Source organism: Rhineura floridana, chromosome 8 (assembly GCF_030035675.1).
Source record: "Rhineura floridana isolate rRhiFlo1 chromosome 8, rRhiFlo1.hap2, whole genome shotgun sequence".
Classification (NCBI taxonomy): Eukaryota; Metazoa; Chordata; class Lepidosauria; order Squamata; family Rhineuridae; genus Rhineura; species Rhineura floridana.
The window spans coordinates 45,644,814-45,662,690 of record NC_084487.1 but is presented as its reverse complement, the minus strand read 5'-3'; the positions used below and the strand labels follow the sequence as shown (position 1 = coordinate 45,662,690).

The 17,877-nt window shown below is 42.7% G+C and overlaps 1 protein-coding gene across 1 annotated transcript in view; it reads right to left on the bottom strand.

The window, feature by feature from the left end:
• Positions 1 to 17,877, bottom strand: part of CACNA1I (calcium voltage-gated channel subunit alpha1 I) — a 483,310-nt gene that overhangs the window by 72,828 nt on the left and 392,605 nt on the right. The window contains exons 15-21 of the mRNA XM_061582812.1: positions 16,082 to 16,254; positions 9,615 to 10,028; positions 7,668 to 7,768; positions 7,075 to 7,198; positions 4,201 to 4,269; positions 2,988 to 3,172; positions 1,132 to 1,258 (exon numbers count right to left, since the gene is read on the bottom strand). Coding sequence (XP_061438796.1) covers positions 1,132 to 1,258; positions 2,988 to 3,172; positions 4,201 to 4,269; positions 7,075 to 7,198; positions 7,668 to 7,768; positions 9,615 to 10,028; positions 16,082 to 16,254 — 1,193 coding nt within the window. The remainder of the gene's footprint in view (positions 1 to 1,131; positions 1,259 to 2,987; positions 3,173 to 4,200; positions 4,270 to 7,074; positions 7,199 to 7,667; positions 7,769 to 9,614; positions 10,029 to 16,081; positions 16,255 to 17,877) is intronic.

Below are 17,877 nucleotides of genomic sequence, written 5' to 3'. Positions count from 1 at the left end.
TAAAGCATGTTGCTTTAAAGAACCCTGGAAACTATAGTTTACCCCTCACCAAGCTACAATTCCCAGCCCCCTTAACAAACTATAGTTCCCAGGATTCTTTGGTGGAAAATGTGCTTTTAATGTATGGCACGTATGCAACCTAAGTACAGCACATTCTTTCCAGTGACAGAAGCACTACCCATTCCTGCAGACCTCTGCAGCAGAATCCTAAAATAAAGAGAACGTCACTACTTTCTTCTTCTTCAAATAGCTGTGGGTGGGTTCAATGCTGGGAATGTGGGGAGAGTCAGGAATTAATGGGGAAAAAACCTTTCTTTTTGTAATAAAAAAGCAGGTAAATATTCTCCTCCCTCATGCATCTCTCTTCTGACCAGTAGTCAGTCTGTCACTTGAGCACTGTGTCCTATGATCCAGCTGAATCTGACTGTAGCTTCAAACACCAACCTTGCTGACTTACTATTTTGCAATTCACTCCTTCCAAGTAGCACATTGGAACTGGACCAAGGTGACTTCAGCGGTTGTGAAGCAATAGAAATGACACCCTGAGCTCATTCAAAGAGGTTCTTGTTTTCTTTGTGCGCAGGGATGAACTAGAAGCCTGCCTCAGAATCATGGCAATCCTAGGTTGATGCTGAGGGAACAGCCCTTCATACACCGTACATGTTGAGAACCATCACTTTGAAGTCTGTTTTGCAAGCGGTTTGTATTCAAGCTGATTGCAAATGGACTTCAAAGTGATGGCTCTCAGTGCCCATCAGTTGATCGGTGCTGAGAGCAGCCCTCTCGGAAGTCCATTTGCAACTGCTTTGAATTCAATGACATCTGCTGATTGAGAGGTGGGTGGCCCCACCCACCTGTCTAAGTTGGCCCACAGAGGGGAGGGAAGGAAGGATGTAGCCTGTCAACTGCACCTAGTTCCCCACCCCTACCATATGGAACAAATCTACTGCTGCAACAGGAGATAAAAACCCTGCTGCACCTCTCTTGGCATATCTCCAGTCCACCTATTTACCTATAATTGGAAAGCAGGCTTGGCTTTAAGTAAAAGGAAGCATATTCTCAACTGCTTTTGTGTTGAGACAAAAAGGTACAGTAGACATATTTCATCACAGATGATAGTAACAATGATACCTGCACCCCAAGAATGCCAAAGATGATGAAGAAAGCACAGCAAATGAGGACAATGTTCCCAATGGGCTTGAGTGATGAAATGAGCGTCTCAACCACCAGCTTCAAGCCTGGTGCACGGCTGATGACCCTGAAAAAAGAAGCACTGTGAGGGGCAACAAAAAGAGAGACATAGCACAGAGATGCTTTTTTCTATATTCTAAGAAGAGTTGTCATGACAAGTATCATGACACAGCTGCCTGTCACTCAAAACCTCTGCAGAATGGCAAATTTTCAGCAAGGACACCATTTCTCTGTAGGAAAAACAATGTTTATTCTGCTGCATCATCACATACGGATGAACAACACACCCTTGTCTCTTTTGCTACAAGGTACGTAGGAAGCAGGATCTGATGGCAGGATCTCAACACAGATACATAACGGCAAAACAGAAATATGTCAGTTCTTCGTATGTGACAACGCACAGGAAGGTTACACATAATTTGCAATTATATCCAGTGTAGAAAATGTGTCATATAGGAGGCAACCCTCTCTGAGCCATAGAAGGATGCAGTAGCAGCTGGTGTGGGTATGTTGCTTTCCTGGCTTTCCAACAGCACACACCACTTCTGGTTCCAGAAAGGGGGGGTGGAAATGCAGCAGGGAGCTTGGCATGGCATGGGCACAACATTGGGAGGAGCAGACTGGCCCCACCCCTTCTCCAAAACTGGTGCTGGGAAGCCAGGAGAGCAATACAGCCCCTCCTAAGCCACTGTGCTGGCTGCTACCACTAGCATATTGTACTACCTTAGCTTACATAGCTTGAATTTAAGTCCGCAACAATACCTGGCTTTGTTACTGAGTGGCACCACGAGAGTGAAATGTGCTTGCTGAAAGGAGCAGCATAGTTAAAACAAACCTCGAATGGAGGAAACTTTTACCAAAATGCCATGTCTAACTAATCTGACTTAGAGCTGCCCTTTTTCCAATTCGATATACTGTTCAAGGAGCTGAATGAGAGAAATGTTATAGAAATGCTGCAGTTTTTGACAGTTGGTCTCTAAAAAGGAAACCATAGAGCTTCACTTCTTGTGCTAGTAGGCCAAGTGAGGGAAGCACTGCCCTCCAAGTCCAGAATAAGGAACTGCAGCTGTTCCACCCTAGCCACATTCTGAATTCCACTTGGAACTACTGGTTTTGGCTGGCCTCTGTCCCTAGCCATTTCATAATACATCCTGAATTGTGCATTCTTTCCTGTTCCCTACTGGCTCATTCTCTGAGCAACTTTCCCAAAGCTCTGGCAAACCTGCTTCATTTGCCAGTTCCCCACACTGCTCACCAGCTTGCTTGTCTGCCTGTCAACCCTGATACACATACATAGGCCCCATCAGTGCTATAAATGTAAAGTTAGTTACCACTTTAAACAGTATTGGCTTTCCCCAAAGAGTCCCGAGAACGGTCATTTGTTAAGGGTGCTGAGCACTCTATTTCTCTCACAAAGCTACACTTCTCCAAGTAGTCTAACAATCAATCCCTCTTCCCAGGGATCTCGGGGAATTGTAGCTCTGTGAAACTACAGTTCCCCGGATTCTTTAGGGGAAGCCATGACTGTTTAAAGTGGTGTAATAGTGCTTTAAAAATATAGTACAGATGGGGACTCTGTCTCTTCCTGCCTCCATTCTTGTTCTTTCCCAGTTCAATAGCTGTTATAGAGTTTATGTCTGCCCTGAACTCCTGGAAGTGACTGACCTTTTTATTGTCCTTACCAAACTCTTTATCATGGCAAAACACCTGGGAGTCCACAAAAGCATTCTCTGAGAGGTCAGGAGTAGGGTTCTTACACAGGAGAGGAGGAGGAAGGCTAGCCTTTTGGATCTCACCTAAGGGGGCGTAAAGTGCGCAGCAGTCGGAGGACTCGTAGCACACCCAGAATTTTGGCTCCACCAGCAGAGGCTACTGAAACCACAATATCGATGATGGATACAAACACCAAGAAGCCATCCAGGATATTCCAGCTGCTGCGCAAATAGGCCTGCTCCCCAAAATACAGGCCAAGGGAAACTACCTAGAGGAGAGGAGAAAATGCATGAGTGTGGAGAATGAATGAGACAGTCAAAAAGAAGAGCTAAGCTATAACCCTAGAATTGCACCATGCATATATTTGAGGGTTTCCCCTGGGCACAGAATTCTTGATAGCAACAGGCAGGAAATCAATGGAAAGTTGATCATTGACACTGCCTTCATGTGTGCCTCTTTTCTCAGAAGAAACCCTGGGGAATAAAAGATGAAAAACTGGGGGCTCTGACTTCACCTCTAACAAGTAGCTTTTAGAAAAGCTGCTTATAGCCATCAAGACCCTGATGATCTTCTTGCTCGTGCTCATGCTATATATTCCATCATCATCAGAGAGATAATTACAAGCTTTGGATTACTGAGAAAGGGTTTCAATTTTCAGTACTCCCAGTCATTCCAGCTTGTGTGAGGAAACTGTAAAAATATAACCAACAAGACATAGGGCCATACTAAATATTTACCCATTTTTATTTTGGGGTTGAAAGTATTGTGTTTTGGTTTTATTTTAGAGGGAATGAATGTTTCCTTGCAAGAGTAAATCCCTGAAATGTGCAAATGTTCACCTTTCTTTCAAAGTGCTGCCATTATTTGCTGCTTCTTGGGTGTCATTTCTGCCCCTGCCTCCCCAGGTTTCTCTCTCGTTTAAAAGTGATTCTAGCCAATCAGGGATCATGTAATGAACCTGATGCTGAAATGCTACACAACTAATCAGATTTGGGTACATGTTGGTATCACCAAGGGCAAGCAAAGCCTATTCATAGTAAGGATAAAGCTTTTTGCGTAGACAAAGGTTTGTAGCCCTAATAGCAGCAATCTACGAACATTCACCAAAAGGACTCCACCCTTCACCTCTGATTAAAATGTTTGCAAAAATGGCACTCCTTTGCAGCTCAGCTGTACAAAAAAAAAAGAAAGGACAAATTGTATGCTAACCTTCCTCCCTGGCAGGCTAACATTATGGAAGAGGTAGTTGGGCCAGTGCAGTGAGGATGGCTTGGTAGCTGTTAATGGATGACTTACCTTCAGTGTCATCTCAGCAACAAAGATCGCTGTGAAGATGTAATTGGATACCGTGAGGAAGATTCTCTCCTGGAACAATAAAAGGCAGCCTCAAAATATATCTAGCAAGAGTTTTGCAATTTGAATTATTGCAACAAACTTGGCAGGTTCTACTTTGTCGTTAAGAACCAAGTGGGACTGAAAGTCTAGGCTATTTTAAGGACAGCTGCCAAAAAGCATTACCCTACCCAACACCTCAACGAAGTTCTAATTTGCTAGTCTAGTCTTGTGACCCAATCAATTTCTATTGGATGTGGCAGAAATAAAAAGTGTACGTGAACTGATCAGTGACTGAGGTTCTCTTCTCATTTATATCCACAAATATTTTTTTTAAAAGACCCAAAACAAAGATATAAACACAACTGTCCTGGAGGTTAAGATTGTGAACTATTAAACCACTGATACATAGACAGAATCCTGAGGGAGATGGTGGTTACTGTTTACAGTCAGTTCAAAACTGTGACTCTTCTAAAGTCTATGCAAACTGTTTGCAGGAACATAGGAAGGTGTCTTATACCAGCACAGTAGGGCCCCGCTTTTTGGTGTTTCGCTAATACGGCACCAGCAGGGCAATCAGCTCTAGCGTGGGGAGCTCCAGCTGCCGCACTCCAGCTGACAGTGATCAGCTGTAGCACGCGATCAGCTGTACTGTACAGCTGATCGCGCGCTATGTCCCACTTTCCGGCGGTTTTGCTGTTTGGTGGGAGGCTGGAACGTAACCCGCTATATGAGTGGGGCCCTACTGTATGTCACCTAGATTCACACAAACAGATTGCCATGAGCTGGAAAATGCTGCATGCTACATGCCCAAGGTTCATGTATGGGATTTCACAGGCCTCATCGGAGGAATGTGGAAACAGTTTTCAGTGTGTATTGTCTCTCAGTTATACATTTAAAAGCTAATTCCAAAAACACTACAGTACAGGTAAAACTAATCTCATTGAATTTCTTCAATGTTTCCATGTACACAAGAAAGTTCCACCTTACAAGCAGTTGCATGGATTCCAAATACAGAAGAGACATATTTTCTTCATTTTTCACTAAAATTGGCTGCTATTCTAGAAATTTAAGAATGTACCTTTCTGAAGTTTTAGACAAGAAGTATTTTCTTCATGTAAAATAGGTATGTTGTCAAGGTCTAGATGCATTTACCTAAGGTATTTTACAAGCATGTGTTCTTTTATTTCGCACAAATTAATCTGAAATAAATATTCTCACTATTACTAATAGAAATTAGAAATACCATCACTCTAATGTAGGAGAAAGGAACCTTTTTCAAGTGGAGCACCACATTAATCTGACAGACAGCTGTTGAGGAATGCCTACAAGTAGTGGGAGCACCAGACGCACACACAGATACATACATATAATCCTACACTAGGGATGGAAGGATCTGTCAGTTTTGGTCCTCTCAATTTCTCATTTTTCTTGCTTTAAATTCAGTTCTCCACATTTCTACAGAAATTTGCAAACTTAAAAAAAAAAAATCCTCATGAAACTTCTCCAGCATTTTAGTGTGAATTTCTCCTTTTAAACACATTCTTGTGTGCAATTTTGAGTAATGTACACATTTGCAAGCATTTTCTCCTAATGCATTTTTGTATGTTATTTTCTCTGATATATTCATTTTTAAATACATTTCCCCTGAATATATGCATTTTTGTAAACATTGGTTGGAGAACTGCATCCCAAAATTCAGATAAGTGCAAATTTTGAGGATGGCTGTGTTTTGATTCTCATGTTGTTTCAGAAAATGAAAATTTGATAAATTTGGATTCAAATCCAAACTAAATTGGATTTCTCCCCCATCTCTCTCTCTCTCTCTCTCTCTTTCACACACACACACACACACACACACACACAGAGAGAGAGAGAGAGAGAGAGAGAGAGCTATTTCCAAAGGAAACAGAGATGCACATTTAATACCACTCAGGTTTCACTTTCTATTTTCTCCATAGATTGTTTTACAAAGTTTGTAAAAAAAGAAAAAGCTCTCCCATATTCTTTATCTGTCCTGACAGTGTAAAATGTAGAAAGAACTCTGTAATCCCACTAGAACAATGCAAATAAAGTCAATGCAAAGCTAACTGCCAGGCCTGCTTTACAGCTATTCAAAGCCTCAAACTTCAAAATGCAGCTGCAGCCCAAAAACTGTGTGCATGCAATTGCAAAATGTACAGATGACATATTTGCATATTTGCAAGAAACACAAGTCTACCCCTTTACGGATACATTTTCTCATCTGCTTTAAGCTTCTTTTAGAGATCAGAGCTGCAAATGCACAATTTGCACAACATCAAATCTCTTTCTCCTCTCAGCGACTCCTCACTGAACAACTGATGGGCGAGAGAGAACCCAAGGGCCAGGTGAAATCTGACTGCGGGCCACACAACCATCTGATGGACCAAGGATTCCCCATACCTACTCTTAAGTTCTTTTGCTGAAGATTTGTTAGTTAATCTGTAACTAACTACTACTATATACACTCTTTTGACATACAAACCAAGTATGAGCAAAGGGGGTTGGTATTCTCCAGTCTTTCAAACCCATCTTTTATGGGAGTGTTCTCACAATCCTATGGTAATCCAGAAATCATGAACACAAATAAGATTGATCCTCTGTCTATTAAATGCTGTTTTGAAGAATGCAAAGTCCACAATCTTTACCATCATGAAAAATGTTTCTGGAAGCCCCCAAACACAGTGCATACAATCATTTTCATTGACAGACTTTAAGACAGACACCCAACTTTTCTTCTGTATCAAGATATGCTGTGGAAAACATTTATGCAGCTGTCCCACAAAAGCTCCCATTAGAACAGGTTATGGTACTCACCGTGCTTCTCTGTTCAATCTGGGGTCTCTCCAGGGCAATAGTGATGCAGTTCAGGAAAATGAAGGCCAAGACAATGTAATCAAAGAGTTTATGGGCAATGATAGTTTGGCAGAGGATGCGAAACCTGGAAGACAGTTTGTTTTTAAAGTGTACATGTTTCTAATGGACTACAGGAACAGTAAGAAGGTTTGGAGGAAGCAGAAGATGAGAAATAATATTGACTGAAACTAGCTGTTAAATCTCAAAGTTCTTTGGATTCCACTTAAATGCAGTGCAACTGATTTAATTAATGTTAGTTCATGACAAGCTTTTGGAATCTCTCAGTCTGAGAGATGGGATAATTTCCTCTGCTTCTATAAGCGTTGTAAAACAATGCAGAATGTATTGTTAAAAATAAAAAAAGTTAACATTGTAAAAAAATACATTATTGTGTCTGTCTGATAATGTAACAGAGAAACCAATTATGCACTCTGATAGATTGACACATATGATTGAAAGTAACTAAATCATTCCTGCATTAGCATTTTAAGGTGGTATGGTAACATCATATCCCAATTCCCCTCCCTCCCAAGCCAAAAGTAAATGAGAAATACCTGTTTTGTGGTGAGAAGAGATAGATGGACCAGGCTTCCCGCAACTCACACCAGTCGGGCTTGTAGGCCTCTATCATCTTTTTGATACGGAAACATAGGCTCTGCAGAAAAAGAAGCAGAACATCAGAAGCTGCCATTACCTTGACTTCCCCACACAAGCACTTCTTTGCTTTCATTTCCCATATGTCTTGCATACCAATAGCTGGAGATCTCAAAATTACTGATTCTTCATCTCTATGGATCATTTGCTACCCACCATGCCCCATGCAGGGTAAGAAAATGAGTTGATATCACAGCCATAGGGGAAAATAATGACGGACAAAGTGTTCAGAAATTTCTCTCTAATCTGACATAAAACTGAAGGGCTGAAAGTTAACTCCAAGGTCATCAGAGCCAATCCCATGCACCACAGCAGGATTAATGAGTTAATTTACCTCTTAGAAAGTAGACAATCAGCATTGCCATTCTGATTTAAGATTGAAAGCCTTGCCGATTGTGCCACCCTTAAGATTGCTAGACTACTGAAAAGCTCAGAGGATTGTCTACTTCACAGAAAATTCCCAAATGTTCCATACAGTTATAGACATTTCATACCTGGTGAAGACCACTGAGAATCTAAGTCCCAAGGGGTTTGCAGGACTATGCAAAGCCCGAGAAAGAGAATTTTATGTAGTGTGTCCTGAAAGGTGGGTAAAACACACACTAAATAAATAAATAAAGCTGGAGTCTATGGCCTGGGCAATCTGGGAAACCATGGAATTCTTCGAAAGGTGATCAGGGTATCTTCCATGACAACATCAAAATGTGCAAGTCTTCCTGGAAGACAGCTTGCCCACCACTAAAGATGGATGAATCTCTCAGTTTTGTTTTATCTGTTTCAATTCTCCACATTTCTGCATCAGTTTTTTTAAAAAGTCCTCATGAAAATGTCAGCATTTTAGTGCAAATTTCTCTTAAAATACATGTTTTTGTATATTTTTGGTATGATGTACACATTTTTACAAGCAATTTTCACTATGCATTTTTGTATATTTTCCCCTAATATATGCATTTTTATGCACACTTTCCCCCTAATATTCACTTTTTTTGCACACATGATTTGGTTGGAGAATTTCACCCCAATGGTTGGAGAAGTGTGAATTTGAAGAGTAACTCTGTTTCTGGCATTGTTTTGGAAAGTGGAAAGTTCACTCCCATCCCTACCCACCACTGCTGATTTTCTACTTCAGTGAACAGATTTGGGGAGATATCAGGCATTTCTCCAGTGCATGCTGTGCAACAGTGAAACCCTGCAGGCCTGACCTTCAGTGAATGGAACATTCTGCCATAGAACACTCCATAGGATACTCTGCAATGCGTATGGAGTTATTTTCAGAGAAGATTATGTGAAAAGCATTTCATGGAAGTAGAAGACTTGGAAATAGGGATGTCAAAGAATTCCAACAGAAACAGTAGTGAAAATTGCCAATGTTTACATATTTGCCCCATGTCCAGAACAGAAATCAATCCAGTGAATATGATTGGTATTCCCCCTTGTTGTTTTCAGTCCACAAACAATACATAATTCAGGACTCCGCCTCCCCCAACCAGGTGCATTGCATTTGCATTGAAGTGAATGGCCTTTGCCCTGGAATAATGTCATGATAATGCCATTAATTATGAAAAATTCCACGACAGGGAACTGCAAGACAAATAACATAGTTTTTGTCAGAAGTCAACAAAACAGAAATAGTGCTGCATGTGACAGGAATGGGTTGGAAAAGAAAATGATGTGTTCTTACATCCCTACTTGGAAAGGATTCTGTTAGAATTTCACTCTGATTTCCTCTTGCACAGTGCAGCTGGGGAGTGCTGGGCTGGCCCTGCTCACCCTCTTATCTGCTGTGATTGTTCTTCTCAACTTCACACACTCTTAGCATCCCTTTAGTGAAAGCAGCAAGTACTTACATAGTCTATCTCCTCCTCATCTTCTCCATGGTCCTTGCGATTGTTCATCTCTGGGAAGATATCCTTAGCAATGGTGGGCATTTTACCATTGCAGTTCTGGTGCTCGCTAGACCCTGTTGTCACACCTATTTTCCGTGATGGCCTGTGACTGGATGGGACTGTTGGGGCCAACTCCACCAGCTCAGAGGAACCTTTGGTGTCCAAGGAGAGGGTCCGCCGATGGTGATGAACTCTTACTGGCCCTTCTCCCTCTGACGTCCTATGTCTCTCCCCAGATAAGAGTGACTCATGTTCAGCTGAAGGAGGCTTGTGTTTGAGGCTGTGTCCCTGTGCAAGGCTGTTCCAGCTGGAGCGTCGGCTTCCCCAGCCCCCACTCCGCCCCCAGGCTCCATAATGAGAACTACGAGAGCTAGACTGTAAGAGATCCAAGAGAGGATTCAGTGCCTTCACCCAAAGGAGGAGGTTGTTTGAGTCAGCATCTTCAGCCATTTATTTATTAAAAATATTTTAGACTGCATTTCTTTAGGAAAATCAAAAGGCAGTTCACAATAACGCAGACCAAGTAACAATGAAACAATAATATAGCAACTCTTACAAAACTGAAACATAGAACCAATGTTGTCATAACCAGGTGAGACATAGGCTCACGTCTCACTCTTCCTAAATTTATAATTTGAGGGTACCATGCATGACCTATCTGGAGGGGGAAAATAGGTGCACTAATAAGATCAGGACAAAAATGGGGCCAGAGTTTAGCTCATTTGCATCTTATTTAGCAACTGAAGCCACTACAAACATATAATTTAAGCATCCCTGACTTTCACAGACATTCCAATGTTTGAGTAGTTAGATCAAGGGTAGCCAACATGGTGCCCTCCAGACATTACTGGTTTTCAACTCCCCAAGTGTAGTAAGACCTGCATAAGCAGTGAGCATTTCCAGAAGGCTGGGGAAGAGGATTTGCCGTCATTGCCCTCCTCAGCATTTCCCCTTTTGCTACTGCTGGTCTCCCCTGGAGGAGAGGAGAAGGAGCCAGCTGTAAAGCCATCTAGCCCAGTCACAGCACCTCTCCCCTCTGGACTGTATCTCAGCCAGGCTCTGCTGAGGCTCCTTGGAATGCAATAAGACCTGCACCTGGAGCTCTATTGTCTGTTCACTGTCTTGCTTGGAAATTAAATCTAGACCGTTTCTTTTGTAATATGATTTATTTTATGTGTTCTAAATGGCTGATTTTTCTCTTGTTTGAATTTATTGTTGCTTTTTGTACACTGACTTCTATTCCCTACCCCAATGTTTTTTAAAAAATATATTTTGAATGTTTGTTGTAAGCCGCTTTGGGCACAGCTTGAGGTGGAAAGGCAGCATATAAATAAACCCCATCAATGGTTTTAATATTTCGATAGTTTAATTATATTTTAATGCAGATTTTTGTATGTTCTTAATTATGTGTACTTTTTATCTGGAAGCCGCCTTGAGTTCTAGTTTGGAAAAAGGGCGGGGTATAAATAAAAATGATGGTGATGATGATGATGATAATAATAATAATAATAATTACTCAATAATTCTGTTCCAGCCAGTATGTCTAATAGTCAGGGATAATGGAAGTTGCAGTCTTGCTACATCTTAGAGGGCACTGTGTTGGCTACTATTAGGTTAGATGAATCAATTAAACCTCTTTTGATAATAGAATATTACAGTTGGAAAGAACACTGGAGATCATCTAGTCCCAACCCATGCTCAGTACAAGATCTCAAATGCAGGATGCAATTACAGCATTTCCCTTTTTCTCACAAGATATCTGCTATGGCACACAATGTTATCCTCAAAAAGCAAAGAACTACTGCTTTTATGCATATACAAATTTAACTGATGTATTAATTGATTAAGTTTTTATGATTAAATGATGTTTTCCTCAGTTGGGTGATAGCCCTATTAAAAGTTGCTCCTATTCTTATCAAGGGTCCCTAAATTTGTCTGCCACTGTGTCTACCAGCTGGTACAGACTACTGTGGAGAACAGCAAACCATAAGTGATATTTGCTTAGCTGGTTTCCCCACTCAGATCCATCACAGGGATGAGAAAGGGAGAAACAGCAACATCATTCAAAAATACCTGGTTGTATTCTCTTGGTAGATAAGTCCAGTGTGAGAGGCTTCACACTTGACCTCACTTCCTCATGGGCCAATCAGCCACGTCAACTACCATTGCCACAGCATCATTATTGTGTCCCTTATTCTCAAGTTCCTTTGCCTATAACAGTTCCTCATTCTTATATCTTTTGTCAAAATATGAAACAAGATGAGGCTTTGAGATTCATGAGGGCAAACCTCATTTTACACAGTTGTAAATGGCCACTGCCATAAGGTTACAGGAAGAGAGAGATTCTGTCCCGTGGAACTTATCAGATGTAAAGTACCCTCATTTTATCATCACCATAACACCATGAGCTAGATTAGACTGAGAAAAATAGCGCCCATAGCCACCTACTGAGCTTTTGGCCAGGCAGGGATTTTTATTTCAGTTCTTCTTTGAGCCCAGGATACTATCCACTTTACCAGCCTTCTCTATCCTGGTGCTCTCCAGTTATTTTAACCCACAACTCCATCAGCCCCAGCCAGAAAGGCCAATGGTCAAGGATGATGAAAGTTGTAGAGCTGGTGGAGCTGGTCGCAGCATTGGTGTTGAGGTTGCCCAGGCTGATTGTCCTGGGTGACTTCAACATACATGCCAAGGTTAGACTCACAGGCCCAGCTCAGGACTTCATGGCTGCCATGATAACCATGGGGCTGTCTCTAATATCATCTGGACCAACACATGTGGCAGGACACACACTTGATCTTGTGTTTTATTTGGGACAGGAAGAAGGTGATATGAGGGTGAAGGGGTTCTTAGTGACTCCATTGTCATGGACAGATCACCACCTGACAAGGTTTAGACTTTGTGTCCCCGGTAACCTTCGCAGGGGTGAAGGGCCGATTAAGATGGTCCACCTCCGGAGACTCATGGATCCAGATAGTTTCCTGAATGCTGTGGGGGATATTCCCAGCATGGCTGGCGATACTGGCGAAGCCCTGGTCAATCTTTGGAATACGGAGGTGACCCGGTAGGTGGACACTATTGCTCCAAAGTGCCTCTCCCACCAGGGAAGGCCCATAATACACCTTTGTTTACTCAAACCTTGGGCCTGATGAAGTGGCAGGGATGACGGCTAGAGTGACGGTGAAGAAAAACTCAATCTGCTTCCGACTGAACACAGGCTAGAGCTCATTTTCAAGCCTATCGTGGCAGCGATGGCAGCGAAGAAAGTGCACTTCTCTGCCGCCATTGTGTCTGCTCAGTGTTGTCCGATGATGCTTTTCTGGGTGGTCCAGGGTCTTTGGGGCTCTGGCCCTACATTAGACTCTGAGCCCTCAGTTGCTCGTTGTGACATGTTTGTAAGGCACTTTGCAGATAGAAATGCTCGTATTCGGACTGACTTGGACTCCTCATTAACTTCAGTTGTGCCAGATGTCCTCGAACCTTCCTCTGGTCATTTTTCTATGGATACTTTTCAGCTTGTAAAGCCTGAGGATGTGGACAGGATTCTGGGAGAATAGAGGGCCACTACTTGTTCACTTGACCCTTGCCCATCCTGGTTAATCAAATCTGCCAGAGTGGGAGTGGCTGACTGGTTGGCATATTTAATTAACACCTCCCTAAGGGAAGGTTCTATGCCAACATTGTTGAAGGAGGCTGTAATAAGACCTTTGTTAAAAAAAAGCCTTCGCTAGACCCTGTGGATCTTAACAACTTCCGCCCAGTCTTCCCTTTTTGGGCAAGGTGATTGCAAGGGTAGTGGCTGCTCAGCTCCAAGTTTTCCTGGATGAATTGGACTATCTAGACCCTTTTCAATCGGGCTTCAGGCCCGGTCATGGGATGGAGACTGACTTGGTCGCCCTGCTTGATGACCTACACTGGGCATCAGACAGGGAGAGTGCATCCCTGTTGGTGCTGCTGAACCTCTCAGCAGCCTTCGATACGTTCGACCATGGTATCCTTCTGGGCCATCTAGCTGGGATGGGACTGGGAGGCACTGTTTTACAGTGGCTCCAGTCCTACCTGAAGGACAGGACCCAGAAAGTGGTGCTGGGAGACTACTGCTCATCCCCCAGGCCATTGGCCTATGGGGTACCACAGGATTCAATTCTGTCTCCCATGCTCTTTAACATTTATATGGAACTGCTGGGAGAGGTCATCTGGAGATTTGGAGTACAATGTCATCAATATGCTGATGACACTCAGCTCTATCTCTCCCTACCACCTCATTGCAGGGAGGGAGTGCTCATCCTAAACCAGTGCCTGGAGACTGTGAAGGGCTGGATGTGGGCTAACAAACTGAAACTTAATCCAGACAAGATGGAAGTGTTGCTGGTCAAGGGGAAAACTGTGCCAGGGATAAGGTTGCAACCTATTCTGGATGGGGTTGCACTCCCCTTGAAGGAGCAGTTCCACAGTTTGGAAGTCCTGCTGGATCCTGCCCTGCTGTTTGAATATCAGGTGGCTGTGGTAGCCAGGAGTGCATTTGGCCAACTCAAACTAGTCTACCAGCTGTTTCCATTCCTGGAAGCAGTTGACTTGGCCACAGTGACACATGCATTGGTGACATCGAGGCTTGATTATTGTAACACACTCTATGTGGGGCTGCCTTTGAAGACGGTTTAGAAATTACAGTTGGTTCAAAATGCTGCAGCCAGAAAGTTAACTGGAGCATGGCGCAGGGAGTATACACCCCTGTGCTTTAGCGACTCCACTGGCTCCCAATTTGTTTCGGGGCCCAATTCAAAGTGCTGGTTTTGACCTTTAAAGCCCTAAACGGCCTTGGACCAATGTACCTGAAGGACCACTTACGCCCATATATACCTGCCCAGGATTTAAGATCATCTGCCTCGGGTCTCCTCTGCGTGCCTGGAGTGAAAGAAGTTAGACTGACAGGCACGCAGGAGAGAGCCTTTTCAGTTGTGGCCCCCAAGCTTTGGAATACCCTACCCCAAGAAGACCACTCTGTTCCCTCCCTGATGGTTTTCTGGAGACGTCTGAAAATGATCTTGTTCTGGAGAGCCTTTGGGAGGGACTGAAGGTAGAGCCTGATAATGATTTTATATCTTCTATGTTAATTTTTACCTCAGTAGTCTGTTCAGTACCACTCCCTATATATGTGTGTGTATATGTATATATATTATTTCATGTATTTTAATTGCATTTTATGTATTTTAATGTATTTTAATGTTTTTATTATTTTTATTGTGTACAATTTTATTATGTACATGCTTGATTTTATTGTAAGTCGCCTTGAGTGCCCTGTTATAGGGTGGGATAGAAATATTTTAAATCAATCAATCAATAATCCTAAACAACTGGAGGGCACCAGGTTGGGGAAGATTGCTGTATCCCATAATGACGTTCAGTACCTCAAATTAGTTCATTTGTAAATGAGAAAAGGGAAGGCTAAAGTAAAGGTGAAGGTGTTCCCGCACTTGTAGTGCGAGTTGTTTCCGACTCTTAGGGTGACGTATTGCGATGTTTACTAGGCAGATCATATATATGGGGTGGGATTGCCAGTTCCTTCCCCGGCCTTTCTTTACCCCCCAGCATATGCCGGGTACTCATTTTACCGACCACAGATGGATGGAAGGCTGAGTGGAGCTCGACCCCTTTTACTGGAGATTCAACTTCCTCCTTCTGTTGGAATCGAACTCCAGCCATGAGCACAGCTTCGGCTGCGTTACCACCACTTACCACTCTGCGCCACGGAGGATCTTACAAGGGAAGGCTAGCATGGTCATAATCATAATTAAATCACAGTATATATTGGCTACCACCAAACAAGAACACTTCCTTCTTCCTTTTACCAACCCCCAACCATCAAGCACAACTCCCATTCATTTCCATAATTCTCAAAAGGAAATGAATTGTGCCCACTCTTACAATGAAAAACAAAGTTCTAAAAAACCAAAGCAGAGGTGCAGAGCACAAATTCATGGAGAATAAAGCTATCAATGGCTACTAGTCGTGATGGCTATATTTTACATCCAGTATCAGAGGAAATATGACTCTGAATACCAGTTGCTAGGAAGCAACAGGGGAAGGGGACTATTATCCTCCCCATGTCCTGCTTATGGGTTTTTCATAGACATCTGGTTGGCCCCTTGTTAAAGGAAAGGACATAGCTTAGCGGCAGAGCATCTAATTTGCATGCAGAAGGTCCCAGGTTCAATCCTTGGCATCTCCAGGTAGGGCTGGGAGATTCCTATCTGAAACCCTGGAAAGGCACTGCCAGTCAGTGTAGACAATACTGAGCTAGATGGACCAATGGTCTGACTTGGCATAAGGCAGCTTCCTGTGTCCCACTGTGGAAAATAGGATGTTGGAGTACAGGTATTTGGTCTGAACCATCAGGGCTCTTCACACGTAGATTGACATTTGCTCACCAAAGACATCACACTGCTTTTCCTGGATTCAAGGGCCACATGGACTTGGTCTGGCTGCAGAGTATTGCGAGAAGGATTCGCCATTCCAGCAGCTGGTCCAGGCTGGCTGAGACAAGGAAGGTTGGGATCAAGATGTCCATTTGGGGTCATGGGAATTGCACAAAGCTTTGGATCTGAGCAGAAAAACACAAAGGAGCAAAAGACATTGCTTTTCCTTTCTCCATCCAGAAAGCATTTGCTTAGATAAATGTATTCATGTGCTTTAAGATACACAAAGGGCAGTGAACGTGAAGTAAATATGTTCATGCACTAATCCCACATAAGCAGATTATGCTGCAGACCTCAGTGCTATCTCCATAGTAATGCCTCTAGGAGACAAGGAGCAATACGGAAGGGGAAGAAAAGCAACCTTCTCTCCCCTTCACCCAGCAGTGCCTTATACTGCTCTCATTAAAGCATAGAAACATTCTCCTCTGGAGAAAGTAAAGCTTCTCCTTCAGGGCCTGTTTGCTAAGCATTTACCAAGTGCTCCTCTACAGCAGAAAGAGAACCAGTACAGTAGCAATAGCTAGCCTCAGTATTAGCAGTTTAACAGTTAAGTAAATGGAACAAGGCAAATTTGCAATAACTGAAGATTCTCCCACCCTTTCAAATTGGAGGCAGCTGCATCTTTGTTCCCTCTGCAGGCTCACTTTATAAAAGAAGACTATACCTAAAAATGAGAGACATTAACCACTTTGTGAGAGGCTGTTTTGCACCCTGGACTTGATAGGCATGTCTGTGTCCCTAAACCAGCATAAGCAAACCTCCTTCGGTCTGTATCTGGGGATCTATCTGAGAAGCTCTACTACCAGACATGCTCTAACAAGAACAGCACCTATTGGACTATTGGCCACAGGGACCCATCAGAAATTTATTTATTTATTATTAAATGTATATCCCACCCTTCCTCCTAGAAGAAACCTAGGGTGGCAAACAAAAATGCTATAAACATCTTTAAAAATCTTTAAAGCAAGACATCTTAAAAGTATCTTTAAAAATAAATCTTTAAAACATCTTTTTAAAAAACAAACTAGAAACAATTCCAGCACAGAAGCAGATTGGGATAAGGTATCTTAAATAGAAAGAGGAAGGTCTTCAATAGGAGCTGAAAAGACAGCAGAGATGGCACCTGTCTAATATTTAAGGGGAGTGAATTCCAAAGGGTAGGTACCACAAGAAATATTAGAGGCTTTTAGGCTACAATAGAACAAGATACCCAAAGTAGTACTCTCCCAGCTGGGCACCTTACAAAGAAGCAGCTAATAAAAACCAAAGTCTAGCAGAACCAGAGAAGTATATTTAGAATGTCACAAGCTACTGGGTTTTAGCACATGATAAAGCTATGCAAAGATCATTGCTCAGAAGAACACAAAGATAAAATGCAATTTCTAACTCAAAGGCAAACTTTATGTGTGCTTCGTGTTCTCTGTTCAAGCAGCATTCCAATGTAGTACAACGTAAGGATTTCTCATGGGAGACTCTGCCCATTGTAGTAGCCCTGGTCCCTTGCTCTGAACCCCCAGTGACAGCTCATATACTGGAGTATTACCTGTTGAATGGTCTCTCTCTCTCTCTCTCTCTCTCTCTCTCTCTCTCTCTCTCTCACACACACACACACACACACACACACACACACACAACTAAGAATATTCAGGCTCATCAGTGGCCTGTGCAGCTGTTTATGCTAAACTGCAATCCACATTCTGTCTCCGCACAGATCTCCACTGGCAACAAAGGTGGGCACAGGGGCCATT